The sequence below is a fragment of the Gymnogyps californianus genome, chromosome Z (genome assembly GCF_018139145.2).
Source record: "Gymnogyps californianus isolate 813 chromosome Z, ASM1813914v2, whole genome shotgun sequence".
Taxonomy (NCBI): Eukaryota; Metazoa; Chordata; class Aves; order Accipitriformes; family Cathartidae; genus Gymnogyps; species Gymnogyps californianus.
Window position 1 is genome coordinate 78,969,294 of NC_059500.1, and position 16,189 is coordinate 78,985,482.

The following is a 16,189-nucleotide window of genomic DNA, read 5'->3' on the forward strand; positions in this document are numbered from 1 at the left end:
GAGGACAGGGCTCTACAGGGTCAAAATCAGGAGCTCCCGGCGTTCCCTTTGGGCCTGGTTCACACACAGACATTCACACACAGACAGGCACGTGCAGGCTGAGCACAGTCTAACCCTAAACCTACATGTGAATGCAAAGCTGAAGGTCAAATCCTAAAGTCCTTAAACAGTCATAATGTCCATTGAAATCAATGTTATTCATTCCTGGGATGGTGAAATGATCCATGCATGTAGAGAGGAGGCAATAAGTGCATCCCTTGTCCTAGAGCTGGTGGAAGCTGGTTCTACCTTGGATGCTGGCTTAACTCCTAGCATTTGAAGACCAGCCAGGGACCACAGGTAAAAAACCACAGTATTTTCTCCACTCAGATTTGCAAAGAAGGGATGAGAGGGTATGCTAAGTGACTTTATCTATAATACAGAGGAGCCACAGGTCAGCCGTAAGTTGGGCCTTCAAGGAGCTACTTCTGCATGAGGGCTGAAGGGAAGGAACTCCAGGACCTGGTCTGGAAGATGCTGTGTCAATGCTGCCTTTTTGAACTGTTACAGGTTACTGTGGTCAGCTCCTGATGCGTGGCTCATGGGGAATTGCCATCAGGTTGTACTTTCCTTTTTTTTCTTCAGGGATCCTTTCAGCTTCCGCCACAGACTATCCTTCCTCTTCATCTTCTTCTCTACCATGGGCAGTGAGGACTCTTTCCTTCGGATTTCCCTCACTAGTCCATGAAAGACATCATCAATGTAGAAGCGGAGGGCAGCTGAAGTCTCAAAAAAGGAGCAGGAGTATTCTCTGGCTAAGCTCATTCCTTCTTCAGTCGAGACCTACAAGGAAAAGAAAAGTCCATAAATATTGCCTAATGCACAGAGCATGAATCAACACAAGAACATTACAGTATATGCAGTCTGACTTTTTGGATACTGCAAATCACTGGCCTTTAACTTTACAGGAAAATATTCTAACAGTACCCAACAGAGAAGATTCAAGAGTGAAAGGATCAGGCTGAATCCACGAGATGTTTGAACAGAGCGTACTGGCATATTCATGTGCTCAGGTATATTATTTCCCTAATTCTGATGCATGAATTTTTCCATGCATTTCCTCTCTTTAGCGCAGTAATCCCGTAGTTTGATAGTGCTGGTACCTTTATTCCATAGACTGGAACAGATGGCCAGAAAGACTTACATAGAATTCAGGTCCTAGAAAATCCCTGTTCAGCATTAACTTAATCCTGGAGGCAACTTGACTCTTTAAGCACATCAGCTTTCATACCTTAAGATTTTTCAGTCACATTAATTTCTGAGCATGCCTTTAGAGTGTTTTGGTCTTGGCAGGCCTGTAATCCTATCACTTAGTTCATGCCTCGGCTGTACGAAGATCCAAAATCTATTTGTTTTTCAGCTCATCTTCCCTAAGTGGCCTCGTGTACTTACTGTTCTCAGAGAACATGGAGGAAATGTGTCTTCGTATTTTGAGGAACTGTAAAGGGAGGAATCACCATGAATCTAGAGGGAATCAAGGCAGCTTTTTTTTTTTAATTTGCCTGAATTTTGAAACAGGGATCTTGCTCCTAAAATTTTCGTATTGGCTACCTCTTGGCATTTGACCTGCCAGCCTGCTAAATGGAAGGGTGCTCAGCATGCTGATTAATGGGTGGTTTAAATAGAGTTTAAATGCTTATCATAAGGAGTACTACTGTCTACTACTTAAGGTACTTTTTGCACTTTGGGAGCTCATCCAGTAACATGTAGCAAGTCTGCAGCAAAAGAAGGAGAAAACCCTATGAGCTTCTAAATGTTAAGCTAGCTTTCCAGCCAACAGACTACCCTTTCTTTTCAGTATTTGAACATGAAACTGAATGAATGAACTGTATGAATGATGTGTATGGTGTATATTCAAATTCTAGGTCAGAAATTCCAGCCTTTGGTTTTATTTGTATTTGGATATCATGATTTATTCAAGTAACTTTCCAACCACCTGGATAAAAAGGCAAAAAAGTACTTTGAGACAGCCTTGTGAAAGGCTACAGAATAAGCTATGAAAAGTCTCAATTGCTACTGTCTACCACAAGACTAACCTTGGTTTGTTTTTTTTTATTTCTACCTTCATGCACCCAAAGTGCTATTTATATTTATTAGGGAAATAAACCCTGATGTTTCAAGATACAAACGAACTCTCTCATACCTACCATGAGGAAAATGCCCTTTATGATCTAGTTATGACATCACCTCACTGCATTTTTTGCATCTATCTGTAAAGCCGGACACAGTGAGAAATAGGATTTGGGATGAAACAGAAAATCAGTTCATTCCAGCCTGGAGGCAAATCTGCCCCGAGCATGTACCTGCATAAGACAGACCACAGAATTCCTCCCCATCACCTTTACATTGAGTCACAAACTTTGTAACATTAGTAGGATCATTCCTCTACGTTGCAGGTATAATCTTAATTTAATTAAGAATATTGTAAGGGTAAGCAGGGAGGTGGTATGCCAACCTGAATAATACTCCCTGACACAATGAAAGATTGTTACCGCTTTCCAACTGCTATAATTGCCAACCTTTAGCAAAAGGAGATGGGTAGCAATATGGTCCTTGTTTTTCTCTGGGCAGCTGTGTAAGCAAAATGCGTGATTCAATATGTCTATTGGGCACCATTGAGAAATTGATTGTCTGGATAGAAGACTGTTTTTGTCTATTTTGGACTTTATGATCATTTTTTTCCTTGCTATGCCTTGTTTGAGCTGAAGGAGGATTTTTTTTTTATTTTATTTTGTTAAAGACACTGCAGTTCTGAGCAAATGATTACACAGAGCTGCAGTTTCAGTGAAGATTTTATACATTCATTACCTAAAAGGAAAAAAAATGCACAGAAATTGAAACATCTTTACGTTAAAGAATAGTAAGGTCGTAAATATAATTAGGGTGCAAGCACAGCAATACTCAAATATAAAAAAATTGCCCTTTCTTTTGCTCCGTGATTTTCTAGTCTTTGCCCATCTAATTCCTCCTTTGTTCCACTCTTTTTTTTCTTTTTTTTTGGTCTTTTCTAGGATCAAAACTATGTTTTCTCCCACCTGCAGGGAAGAACAACTGCAGGGAAGACATGCTATGCTCCGTAATGAAACAAGACTGCTAAGAGCTGTGAGAACTGGAGAATACTCAGGAGAAATAAATTGTGCAGAAAAACTTCCTCCCAGTCTCTGTGTGGCTGGAGGCTTGTAACTTGGCCAAATTTGGCTGGATTTCTATAAAAAGCAACAAAAGTTTGGTTTTGGACTCCTGTTTCCTGTCAAATAACAGAGACAACATTAAAGTTATTAATGGCAATAGTTCATTTCAAAGCACGGTATTTTTCTTAAATCTTGCCCTCAGGAACTGATTAACTGCTTCGGTGAAATTTTATGAACTAATTCAGCATGAGGAGGACACCTGGCACAAACAATTTCAGGACACTTAGCTGAAGTTTTTCACCTTCAAGGCTGAAAACAGGCTGCTCTGGAATCTAATGCTGTCATAATTACCATTACTGCTTCCGGCACCAATGAAAATATAGCTATAGTAATTTAATTAATCTGTTTGCTGAAGAAACTGTAAATATAGAGAGATGTCTAGAGGAAAACCACACATTTTTCTTTCAGTTCATAATTGGTCAAGAGGCTAGACACCTATGGAATGAGAAACAAGGGATAAAGCCCTTGATGAGGTCACTGACGCCCACATAATTCCAGGGATTTACCTAATTCCCATTTTATTGCCAGAAGAGAAACTATATCATAGAAATCCATCCCAGATCTACACAGCTCAGGGACTTGTTGACAAATTGCAGCTTCTACGGGTCTGTATCAGTGGAAGATATGATCTGTCAGCATAACACGGACAGACAGGTCAGGGAGCGAGGTCATTCTCTTGAATATATATCTGGGAAGCAGAGCTTTATATCTCATCTTTAGAGTAACCCTCTGTGATTGAATCTGGCATTGTTTCCCAGAGTATAATTCTGGTTATATTGATTCCAATTCAGCTCGTTCCTTTGCTGGTAAACCTTAAGAAGGGAATGAAGGTGGAAGACTGGTGTAGTGAAGATAATGAAAAATGAAAATTTAAGAGCTGGCAGAAGCTTCCTGAGTTTGATCCAAACTTTAAAAACTGTGATTGCCTGGGTGGGTTTGGATTGGGACTTACAGAAGCAGGGCGTGAAGCTCACAGTATAACCAAAGAGCAAGATCCCCCAGAAGGACAAGTCCCTAAAATGGGCAATGAAGCTTCATGAACGTGATATGGGAGCCTCAGGAAAAGAGTCTTTTCACATCTTCCTTGCAAAATGCATGGTTCTGAGAGCCCATTTGGGCACATGTGAGTTGAGAGGGAAGATATATCAGTTACAACAGCATGTGGACTGCGGATAGCGCATGGGACTGTAGGCTGAATTTGGGAGTTTTTCACCTCTGGGTAGTTCAGGGCAGCTGGAACGCAGCACAGCTTCATACAGACAGGAAGTATTCACTGGCTACAAACCGCATTTTATAGCATTAAGATTCCGTTTGTGGCTTTTGCAAACCTCCCTTGGAAAATTACAAGCGAGATTAAATGCAACGCTGACAGCCTGTGAAAGCCGTGATGGATGAGCTGCCATCTTTAAGACAGGCAGTTCCCCACTAAGGTCAGCTCCAGCGCAGCCAAAAGGAGAGCACAAAGCCACCTGGGCTGGATGGTGGGTGGGGAGGCACTGGCAATCATTGGCCCCCATAGGCAGAACATTAAAAATATCTGTATCTGAGAAGGAAAGTGCAAAGAAACTAAACAGATCAATGGTCTACCTCTGCCCTTGAACTGTCATTAGCTGGAAAATATCCATCAGGATCAGACTATTTTGTGTTCAGCTTTGTCTCTCCTTTGGTCAAGGCAGCAACAGAAGCATCCCAAAGTAGATTTCATTGACAGAGGTCGTATTAGTAGAGTTGACAGCATCACCTTGGGTGAGCTAGTGGTGGTCTTCAGGCAGGAAAGCAATGCATTTCCATTTGTGCATCTCATCCCTGCAACAGCACGGTCTACTCAAGGTGACTTTTGCAGCTTTCCCCTGTGATTGGGACCTCCAGGTTGCCGTGGAGTCATCTGGAGGCTGCAGGTGGAGTGCTAAGGGTTGCAAGGATTCTCCTAAATTTTTGTTACAGACTTCCACCCTGGCAGTCCTCATTAACCTTGCAATGGGAAACAGAGTGATAATTATAGATCCAAAAGCTTCATTCTGTGATTTTTTTTTTTTTTTGCTGTAGACATGTGGTCACTAATCAGAGACAGAAGGGGACACATGTTGCTCAACAGAGTGCTCACCTAAATGCTACTGAGGCTAACAGGAGGCATTCCAGTGGTTTTTGATCAAGCTCTGTATTTTTGACAGGCAATGATTTATGTGAGCTGTAAACAAAAGATAACTGTTTAAGAACATAGGGAGGGAAGCAGCATCTTGAGGAGCCTTGTTTGCACCACAGTAAATAATAAAAGGAGTAGGAAAAGCCACAAGTACTCTGAATGACGTCTAGGAAAGATCCATGTCCTTTCCCTTCATCTCTGGTGGATTTTTTCTGTTTCCCAACAGGCCCCATCCCAGAAAACAAGAACTGGGCACCAGGTTGTGTATTAGCACCTGGATATCAGTTTAGAGACAGGCAGGCAATCCAGAAGAATCCACGCAAATGTTTGGGTCCCTTCCCATCACAGTCCATTCCCTCGGCATATCAGAACAAACATAATAAGCTTTTGGTACAGGCACAAACCTATAATACGCCACAGGAAAAAGCTGGAGAGATCAAAGGCATTCCCAATTTCCTCAATCTCTAATAAGCAAATTTGCCAAGAGAAAAAGAGAAAAGTAATCTTGTGGATCTAGAAAGTGAATGCCATCCCGGACAACAAAAAGCAGAAAATGGGTATTGCCTATCTGAGATGAATTTTTTTAATCCCAGCACTGACCACTGACTTCATGCAGAAGGCACTCCGGCACAGCACCTATGAGTTTTCTCATTAATGATGAACAACAACCCGGACTGAGCAATTTTCACTAGTCTCAGTTCATCACTCTGTGTCTAAGGTACCAGGAAGAAATTAGGTGGTCCCCGGCCACCCAGCACTGACAAGCGTCAGGGACCTACCCAGTAACCTGGAGAGGGACAAGCTCTGTATTTTGATAGATGGGACTGGGTCGAGCGAAGGCTGAGCTGAGTGTTCCTACATTGCCGCCTGCCTTTCCTAGAGCCAAAGGCTTTCAACTGTAAGCATTTGATTCGTGTTTTGAGAAACGTGCAACCCAATCCACTAACCCAAAAGCAGATCTATTATACCCATGTCATTTTTGACAGTTATTCATTTTTTTTCCTTGGACAAGTGTTGTGTCAACAGGCATGGTGGCAGAGACTTTCTATAGGCTGGTATAAGGATCTTTCCAAGTGTGAAATGCTATTGTTCAGGTCAAAGCTCAAATACTTGGATATTACAGCAGTGGCTGGGGTTGAAAACCTGAGCAGAACCAGATAAAACAGAAAAATCAATCTTTCTGTCTTTTTAAGACAAGCAGCACTGTTGTTATTTGTTCACATAATATTTGTCATGGAATATTTTTTAAAAAGAAGAAAAAAATGTTCCTTTTACCCTTCTTCTCTTTCTTCAGATATTTACATTTATAAACTGCCTATCATATTCTTGCCACTGAGCAATGACATCCCTGAAAGGAGGGGAAAAAACAAGATCAAGTGGAAATCAATTCAGGCTGAAAGAAATGTTGAAGACTAGGCTTTGTGAGGAATCAGTGTTTCCTCTTTGTGGGCAGACATTCAATATGACTGTTTCAGGTCTAAACAAATGCACAGTAAATGCAAAAGTAAAACAAAAATCTTTGGTGTTAAAATCTCCAGTTTCCATCTCCCTCAACACAATCATTCTGCTTTGTTTCAGAATTTTAAATTAATTTTAAAGTGCATTATTGCTTAAAAATATAATGTTGAATATATATATAAATATAAAGTAAAATATATATGTTTTCCTTCTGCAAATATAAACATTTTAACCGTTATGTATGATCCCATTCACAAACATATATATTGCAGTTACCCATTTGATTTGGCCAAGATTCCACTAGAATTCACAACTATTTTCCGCTGACATAAACCAACATTTTTCATTCAACCAAACATGTGCACCTTATTTTTTTCCTCATTCCCTGGGGAAGCAGACACCTCTTTTCAGCAGCCTGAGCAGTAAATGAGTAACATGCCGCAGAAACGTGAGAGGAGAATTTCATGTCAACACCATTACTCTTAAATCCATTTGGAAGTCTTCAGAAGTAATTAGTTGAACAAACCTCACTCCGACTTCATGGCAGGCAATTCTGCAGGCTCAGCTTTGCTGGCTTTCTAGATTACAAGGCTAGATGAGATAAAAGCTGCCATACAATTAATCATTACTGTGAGGGTATTGCAATTAGTTCTGTTCCTCTTTCTCCCTCCCCAGAGTTACATGAAAGCTGGTGTCCTATAAGAGTTTTCCATGTTTTCCTTCCTGCCTTGCCACTTTGTGATACTTCTTACTGGTTTCACACTTAAGAATTACTGGTGACCCGAATGCGGTCTAGCATGAATGGCCATGGGTGCAGACAGGATGAGCAAACCGGGCCAAGGAGAAGATGTGGTCTTGCTACGTGAACTTATGCCCTGACAGACTGGATGGTATGGAAATAGCACATGGCACACTACTACACATCTGACAGCCTCAGCTGTTACAACCTCTGAAGGCATTTGCATTACAGAGGCTTAGATATTCTTTCCCTTCCCCTCGTAACCTGGCCTTTGCATTTGGACAGGAAGGAAAATGCAGGTTTAGCAATGCAGAAAATAATAGGACTGTCTGGGGCTTCTGTGATGAGCTTTGTGGCTTATTTTTAGGGGATGGTGGACGGAGAGTGTGGGATTGTAAAACTAATTTGCTCATTTTTTTAAAAAGAAAACTGTATAATAGTCTTGCGAAAAATTAAACTTCTAGGCAAAACCGGAGAGATTCATCTGTCCCAAATTATGCATTTCTCACCTGGTTAGTCACTAGGGCGGGACATGAAACACAGCTTAAACTCCCTGTTTTGAGCCAGGAAGAATCATACTCTCATTAAATCCGAGGGAACTGCAAATTGTTGAGAGCTGAGAAAGTAATCATCTGATGAAGCATCACTGAACACTTCTTCTTTTGCTCTTCACTATTGACCACTGTTAGATTAGAATGACATTTTCTCTGACCTGCTATGGTCATTGCTACACTCTTATATGAAAACTCTAAGCTATTACTAGCTATTTCATTAAATGCATCTGTCTCACTCTTTTTCATATGAAAAAATGCTAGATCCAATGCTAGTTCACACTTGAATAATTTCTGGCGATTTTTAGCATCTTTTGTGATGGAGGTTACTGCCCAGCACTGATTTCTGTCTAGTCTTTCTCTCCCTTTTGGATTTTTTTTTCCCCCACACACTTTGAATCCACATTATCCTTGTAACACAGGAGGTATGCCTCCAGGTAATTTCATTCCTGCTTTGGGCAAATGTTTTGAGTAAAGAGAAACATTCTCCATGCAGTTGCCTCGTTGAAAAGCAAGCGAAACACATGAGGCTCCTAGGTGTATTGTATCCAACTTGTGATAATGTTACTTCATTATTTCACAGATGTAACGTTAAATAATTAAATCAATGTCTCATTTCATGTAAAAATCACTATGGAATCAGGGTGCTGTCTGCAGGTTAGACTCTGAAGTTGTTCTCTAGTACAGACTGTATTCTTTTGGCTTTATCTTGTCAAAAGCAAGACTGATGAGTGGGTTAAAGCATCTTTATACCAGGAAATGTTTCTAGAGAGATGGCCTCAGGATCTGACTGAATTGGATACTCAAAGCCACATGATCTTGCATCAGTCAGCAATAGCTCTGGGTCTAATTTGAAGAGAATGTGGAAGTGTTAAATCCTTAGCATCAGTCTTCAAGATGAACAAGTACAGGTCAATTGCTCAAAGCATTTTTCAGAGATCTGACAATTTTCTAAATTGTCCATCATCTTTAAAGGTACTTTGATTGCAACGCTCAGCTGAAGACATAGATGGCCATAAGATGGTTGCAAAAAGCAGACGTTTCTACATCAATTCAGCTTGGAACATCCACAAGAGGAGACCAGGTTTTTGTAGGGAAAAAAATCCAGGAATTGTAGTTTTAAGTTCACAAGAAAGGAAAATATTTTCAATTTTTTGTAAGCAACAACAAAAAAATCAATTATCATCTGCTAACAACAGATGGTTATTAAAAAATTTACATGTAAAAAAACCTGCAAATGTACCTTTTAGAGTTTTTTTTAAGCAAATAGAAAGTTAGCAGTGTTGAACTCTTAACACTGCAAGTGATTTCTATTGCTTTGTGAGCACATGTTAACTATCAGTCCAGTACAGCCAGCCCCCAGATCTTTTATCTGTCTATAGACTGGTGTAGGCTATTTTCACTTATGTGTTAGACATTAAAATTCCACTAGTCACTTGAATTCAGTTCTTCATTAGGAGTCAGGCACTAAGCAGACTGGGTACTGAGTAAATCCACTTAATACTTGGTAACCTATGCAAATTTCTCGGTCATTATACTACTTTGAAGATGGGAGTAACACAGCCTCTAATAGCAATATTTTGTCCTGAAAACACTCCACTGACAAGAGAAGATAAGAAAACAGAGCAGGAGTCAGTGAGGAGGGCAGAGCAGGATGCTGCTTTCAGTGTGCTATTTTCCACAGTTGTCTGCTGAAGATTGGGAAATGTGATATAAGAAATTTGAAGGAGATCAGAAAGAAACCTGGAGAGCTAAACAGAAGACAAGGAAGAGGCAGAAACAGCTGTACATTTATTTGTGTGTGTTTGTACATACAGTCACAAAGAAGAACTGTAAATGAAGTAAAAAAGACCCCACATAAGCAAACAAAAATATTGGTGATTCACAGAACTGAAATAATCTTTTGAGCCAAAGTATCCAAAACTTGTGTTCAGTTAAATGTGTCACTTTTAGACATATGAACAGACTATTAAAATCAGCTCTGAAAGTTCCATTTATGCTTAAGCTGAACACGAGTTTCCAACACTGGAATAAAAAAGTCACAAAAAATATCTGTTTCAAATGCGGTAAATAGCGTTGTGTTTCCTGACACCACATATTGCTTTGTGCTACGTGGAGTGCAATACACATATATTCTGGTGTACAGTTTTCACATCTAAACATACTCCAGACACAGCCTGCAGGCAGACAGAGAACACCATGCTAAGTTCCTAGCAGTGAAAAGAAAACTGCAACAAATCTCTCCCTTCTCCCTTTATCTCCGTGCAGTTATTATCTGCTGGGATTCAGGGATTCTGTCCAGGCTGCTGAAGTGAGTATTCGACAGAGGGGAGGTAGAGGAAGAATTTATAATGGATTTATAAAGATTCGGACTGCAACAGAATAATTTAATTTTTTTTTTTTCAGAAGTCATTTGCTGAAGTAAGCAAGTGTTGAAATGCATGAGGTATCAAAGTGCCTTATGCACAATTTACAGAACAGTATTTCACCTTTCCACCTATTAGTTGGGTTGCTTTTCAAAGAAAAAGCTACTCGATGCAATGAGAGGGGGATGTTATGTCAGGAAATGGGAGTGGTGAGCTGTTGGGTTTTTTCCTGGAACGTGTAATTAATTTTGAGGGTTTAGTAACTTTGAAGTTTATTGGGAAGGTTTGTCAAACAATCTCATTTCGGGAAATACTTGCACAGTATCTTTATTAAACTAATGACATTGATCTTCCCCATGTCAATATTAGTTCAGGCAAAATATTACACTTTTCTAGAATATGAATTGACTGAAAGAATTCATGGGAGCTTCACAGGAGTCTTCCTTTTCAGCTCCTTTCTAATGTGCTGAAAGGAGAGCTCATAGATGAGCAAAGGGTCTTTTCTTTGTCACAGGAACATTGAAAGAGAGAGGCCCATGACATAGGAACCTTAAAACGGGAATGACAGCTCCATAAGGAGCATCCATTTAGCTCCATCGTGTGATGTGATCTGCCAGCGTGGACAATGCATAATAAAATATTGAGTCTGAAGAACCGCATATGAAGGGGATAACAATGAGAAATGAATGGGCTGAGGGAGAAGAATTAAAAATCTTAAATGGCCAGTGGGTAGGAAGAGCGGTAAGAATGCATTTAGCTAATTAGACATAACAAGCTCTCTTATTGCCTGCTAACCTCGCTCAAATTACCTCACTTTTGCTGCAGGCTAAGAACATGCACTCGGATAGTTTCCGTGGTAACTTGTTCGTACATCTGTGGTTAGCTTGTCCTGTTGGCAAGCTCCCCGTTTGGCGAGCAGTTTCTCTGGATAACTCTTCTGTATTTGCTGCCTGTGGGCTTTGATTTTTACTCAGAAGACTGAGCACCTTAAAGTAAGCAAAGTAACAGCTAACAGCTGGCAGAATCTTAACTTTGTTGAATATAGCCCCAAACTTTCTTGCATACATCCCCAAGACATCTTGAATACTTTACTAACAGAAACGTAAGCAATAATGATGCTCGAGGATTAATCGGTAGGGATTTTTTCTAGAATCTTAATTTTTGACTGAAGCCAAACAGGTTGGCTGGGATGCTAGTTCTTGTTTATTGCCACAAAGGAAAGGATATAGCGAAGAGAGAAGCAGAAGAGTGAAGGTGGAAGGATGGCGGAGGGGAGGAAGACAGATTATATCTTTATTATGCTAGCTCCGGGGGAGAATAAGAAAACAGACTCTTAACAAACAGAATGGTGGAAACTCCTTGCTAGAAGCATTTGTTTAACCTCCTCTATCATGATGTATCCATCCAATTATGCAGATATTATTTTGATGCATAAAAGATGCTGTATTAATACACCCTGGGAGCCCAAATCGTGATTACAGCTGATCAAGTCATACTCTTATCCAGAGTAGTAGACTTTTCAGTCCATCACTGATAAAGCTGTAGCTCAGTTTACCTAGCGGCATGTGTGAATGTGCATCTACACACATAAACACATACATACAAAAAATGCTGCTGGGATTGGATCGAGCCTCTCCAATGTACCTGGCAGAAAAGGTTGGCCTTACAGCAAAACTTAGATGTGGATGCTGACAAAACACTGCTCTAAAGAGTCCCTTCGGTATACGGAGGCATTCAGCATCAGCTCCTCTGCAGATTAGAGCTGGTTCCTGACATTTATTTATTTCCCGTGTTTCAGTCAGCTAGCTAGTTCAAACCTGCAGTCTGGCCAGACTCTGGAAAAGGCACTGAAAAGGTGAAAAGACAGCATGGGTAGCGTGGATGCCACAAGCCAGGCTGCACTCCGGCCTCTTCTCAAGGTTTTCCAGAAATTCTTAAGAGGAAAAATGGTGGGTCATAACCTCGAGAACAAGCAGCCAGGTGAACCGCTGCTTCTGCATCCTCCCAGACACAAAAGATTGAAAATGAAGGACAAGAAACAGATGACACAAAAGTTATGATAAATACTATGTGGGAAACAAATAATACCTGAAAACATTAAGAGTATTAAGGGCTGGGGGGAAGAAAGATACAGTTTCTCGGGAGTAACCTAATCTGGTCGATGAAATATTAACAGTATTTTATCACTGATAATCACGGTGGCTGGTAGGTAAATCTGGAACTGGCGCAGATTGCCGTGCATGCCTGGATGAGCAACACCACGGTTCAGACTACGGAGTGGAAATGTAACATCTTTACCCCGCCACGCAGGTATAACACTGACAAAGACAGACAATAACTCATTTGATTACTCTCAGGAAGCTTGCTTACAATTTCCTGATGGCTAGGGTTTTTTTCTTAAATACATAAATAAGTCTAGGTTTGGGGGAATAAAATTGCTGGTACTAAAAGCAACAGCTGGTGAAAAACAGTAAGTGCTTGAAGCCTTAACAGTTACTGTCACTAGCAATTCAGGACATGTTATCACCCCATTATTTTTTTACCTTTAGAAATAAAATGAGTGTTATTAAATGGTTTAGAAAATGACAACTGCCTGTGGTAAAGTTTTGTTGTACTCGATGGAAGGAATATTAATAAGAGGATAGGTATGATATCTTTGAGAAAAAGATGTGGAAAAAGAAATGTAGATCCCATTTCAGAGAGAAGAGGCAGTTGCTAGAGCTGACACAAATTTTTCAAGCTGGAATTAAATATATTCTGCTAAAAGATGTATAAAAATCAGAGAATCATAGCATGGTTTAGGATGGAAGCGATCTCTGTAGGTCATCTAGTCCAAACTCCTGCTTATTGTGGGTCCATCCAGAGCAGATTACTCATATCATGTTCAGTTGAGTTTTGATCACCTCCAAGGAAGGAAATCTCACAGCCTCTCTGGGCGCTTGTTCCACTGTTTAACCACTCTCATGGTGGAAAAAAACCCCTCATAATTAATCAGATTTTCTTGTGCTGTGAATCTTTTTTTCATTTCTTCTCATTCTTTCATTGTGCACCTCCAAGAAAAATCTGGTTTTGTCTTCACTCTATTGCTTATTAGGTGGCTGAAGAGAGAAAGATGATTCCCTTTGATTCATCAGGCTGAACAAATCCACAAGCTCAAATCTCTCAACCTCTCCTGTTACTTTTTGTGCTCTATCCCCAAGATGGTCTTGGGGATTTGTGCTGAACTCACTCCAGTACATCAAGTTATTTCTTGTACTGTGAAGCCCAAACCAGACACAATACTCCAGATACATTCCCACAAGTGCTGAATAAAGGTCCAAGGATCACTTCCTTGGACCTGCTGACTACACTTTTACTAATACAACCCAGGATGCACCTGGCCACCTTCACTGTAAGGGCGCATTGTTGGTTCATGGTCAATTCATCCATCAGGACTTCCACGTCTTCTTCTGCAAAGCTGTTTTCTCGCCAGTGGTGCCCAAGTGGTACTGCTGCATGATGTTGTCCATCCCAGGTGCAGGCTTAGCATTTGCTTTTGCTGAACTTCATGCAGTTCCTTGTCAGACCATTTCTCCAGTCTGGCAATGTCCTCTCTGTGTATATACTCTACCTGCCAGTGTATCAACCACACCACTCAATTAGGTACCTCTCATGAAGGTACCTTCCATCCCAGCATTCTGTTGTTCATAAAGATATTCAAGATACTGCCTTGCAATTGACCTCTGAGGAATGCTACTAGTAATTTGCTGTTAGCTGGACTTTGTAATGCTCATCACAACCCTTTGAGCTTGGTGGTCCAGCTAATTCCCATCCACCTTGTAGTCTAACTATTCAAACAATATCTCACTTGTTTGGCTACAAGGACACTATGAGAGACTGAGTTGAAAGTCTTGTTAGAGTCAAGGTAAACATAATCCGCTTGTCTCATCCACAGAGTCACTCATCTGAAGGCCATCACAGAACTCAGTCAGCTTGTCGGGCATGATTTGCCCTTGGGAAATCCATGCTAGCTGTTCCCAGGAGCTTTCTTAACCTTCATGCGCCTGGACATGGCTTTTTGGGACAATTTGCTTCGTAAACGTATCATCCATTTCTTTTAAGGCAACTGAGATTGAAAAAATCTACGGATTTAATTGATTTAGCTTTAAACTACATAGCTCAGGTATTGATATTTAGAAATACAGACGTCAGCACAGGCTGTACAGTCCTATTCAGGAACCTGAGTGTACAGTCACCAGCTGAGCAACCTGTCACTTCAGCCTCACTGAAGCTTCTTCCAAGGCCGCTCAAAGAATGTACACGCAGATGTAACTGCTGAGTTGAGATAAACACAAGAGATAACCCTGTCCCATGTAAGTAAAGACACGTGGAAGTTTTTGATAATTAAAGAGTTTGGGTCACAACTTGAATTTTTCTACCTGCTGGATTTCTGCTTTGCCTGTTTTTGTTTTTGTTTTTCTAACTACTTTTCATGTTTTAAAAGCTTGATTAGATACTTCTGGCCCTTTTTCTTTTTCTTACTAGTGTTTTATTGAAAAAAGTGCAAAACCAAAGTAGATCACATATTATCAAGGAGGGCAGAATACAGCCTCACTGACTGAGACAATGAAAAAGAGAGTAGAAGTACTCAATTCTCATGCCATATGGGCAAGAAGGTTGAGCAAATAAAGCAACATTACAGAAGTAAATGGAAAAATTCCTATTACACTTCAGTCCAGGCCCTAACACAACAGTCTGGTAACAAGCAGTCATCCATCTCTGAACAGGTAGTATATCTGAGTATACAAAATAAAAAGTGGGAGGAGGGAGGCAGTGAAAGAAGGGAACAGCTTAGACCACAGATAACTTAAAATGAACCAAGAGAATATTTGTTTTTAATCTAGAATGACTGCACCTTTTCATATACAGCTCTGGACACTGAGACCTACCCATGAAAAAGGAGGTTTGCTATTGCTTTCCTATGTAGATTTGACATTTATGGCAATGGTTACTTTTCTCTGATGTCTCTAGTGAAAGATGAACCGGTTTGTTCTATATCCATTATTCAATACCGCTTTCATTCTGGAACATCACTGAACTTTGCACTCCATAATCTGATGGTGGGGCACACTGCAGACTGCAGAAAAGCTCTACCTATGGGACGAGTAAATAGCTTAAATGAAAATTACACTACAGCTCATCCGCAATAAGATTTAACAGTTTTCAATTTCTTTGGTCTTCTAGGGATTAAGTGTCTGATGTTGACTCACTTTCTTTTCTGTTACTAGTGTTCTGTGCATTTGTAAGTCATGTAGTCCTGTGAAATCAATAGGGTTACTCACAGAAAATACAAATGTTTAACTCTGCCCACCAGTTGCAATAGTTCTCCTGTCTTGGATAAGGATCTCTGTTCTTTCAACTTTCTTGGGCACAACCAAAACAAAAGTTTGCTGAGCTGGGTGTCAGCAGGTTGAGTGCACTGCTATCAGGAGACCACGAGACGTATCTCAGTGACATTCCACCTGCCTTACTATACCTGGCTTTTGTACGAGCAAACGGATGGGCTGGAAAGATTACAGTTGGAGTGGCACGTAGCCACAGATAAAACGTTAACATTCCAGAATTTATAGTTATTTTTGATGCCCAATTAAAGGATTCAAGTGAAATATGCCAAATATGGCATCTCTTCCTACATTTCTCTTCCTCTTTGTTAACTAAGTTTG

General features: G+C 40.4%; 1 protein-coding gene across 1 annotated transcript in view; it reads right to left on the reverse strand.

The window, feature by feature from the left end:
* Positions 1 to 594: 594 nt before the first annotated feature.
* The window catches only part of RIT2 (Ras like without CAAX 2), a 180,784-nt gene continuing 165,189 nt past the window's right edge, over positions 595 to 16,189 (reverse strand). The window contains exon 5 of the mRNA XM_050913344.1: positions 595 to 822. Coding sequence (XP_050769301.1) covers positions 595 to 822 — 228 coding nt within the window. The remainder of the gene's footprint in view (positions 823 to 16,189) is intronic.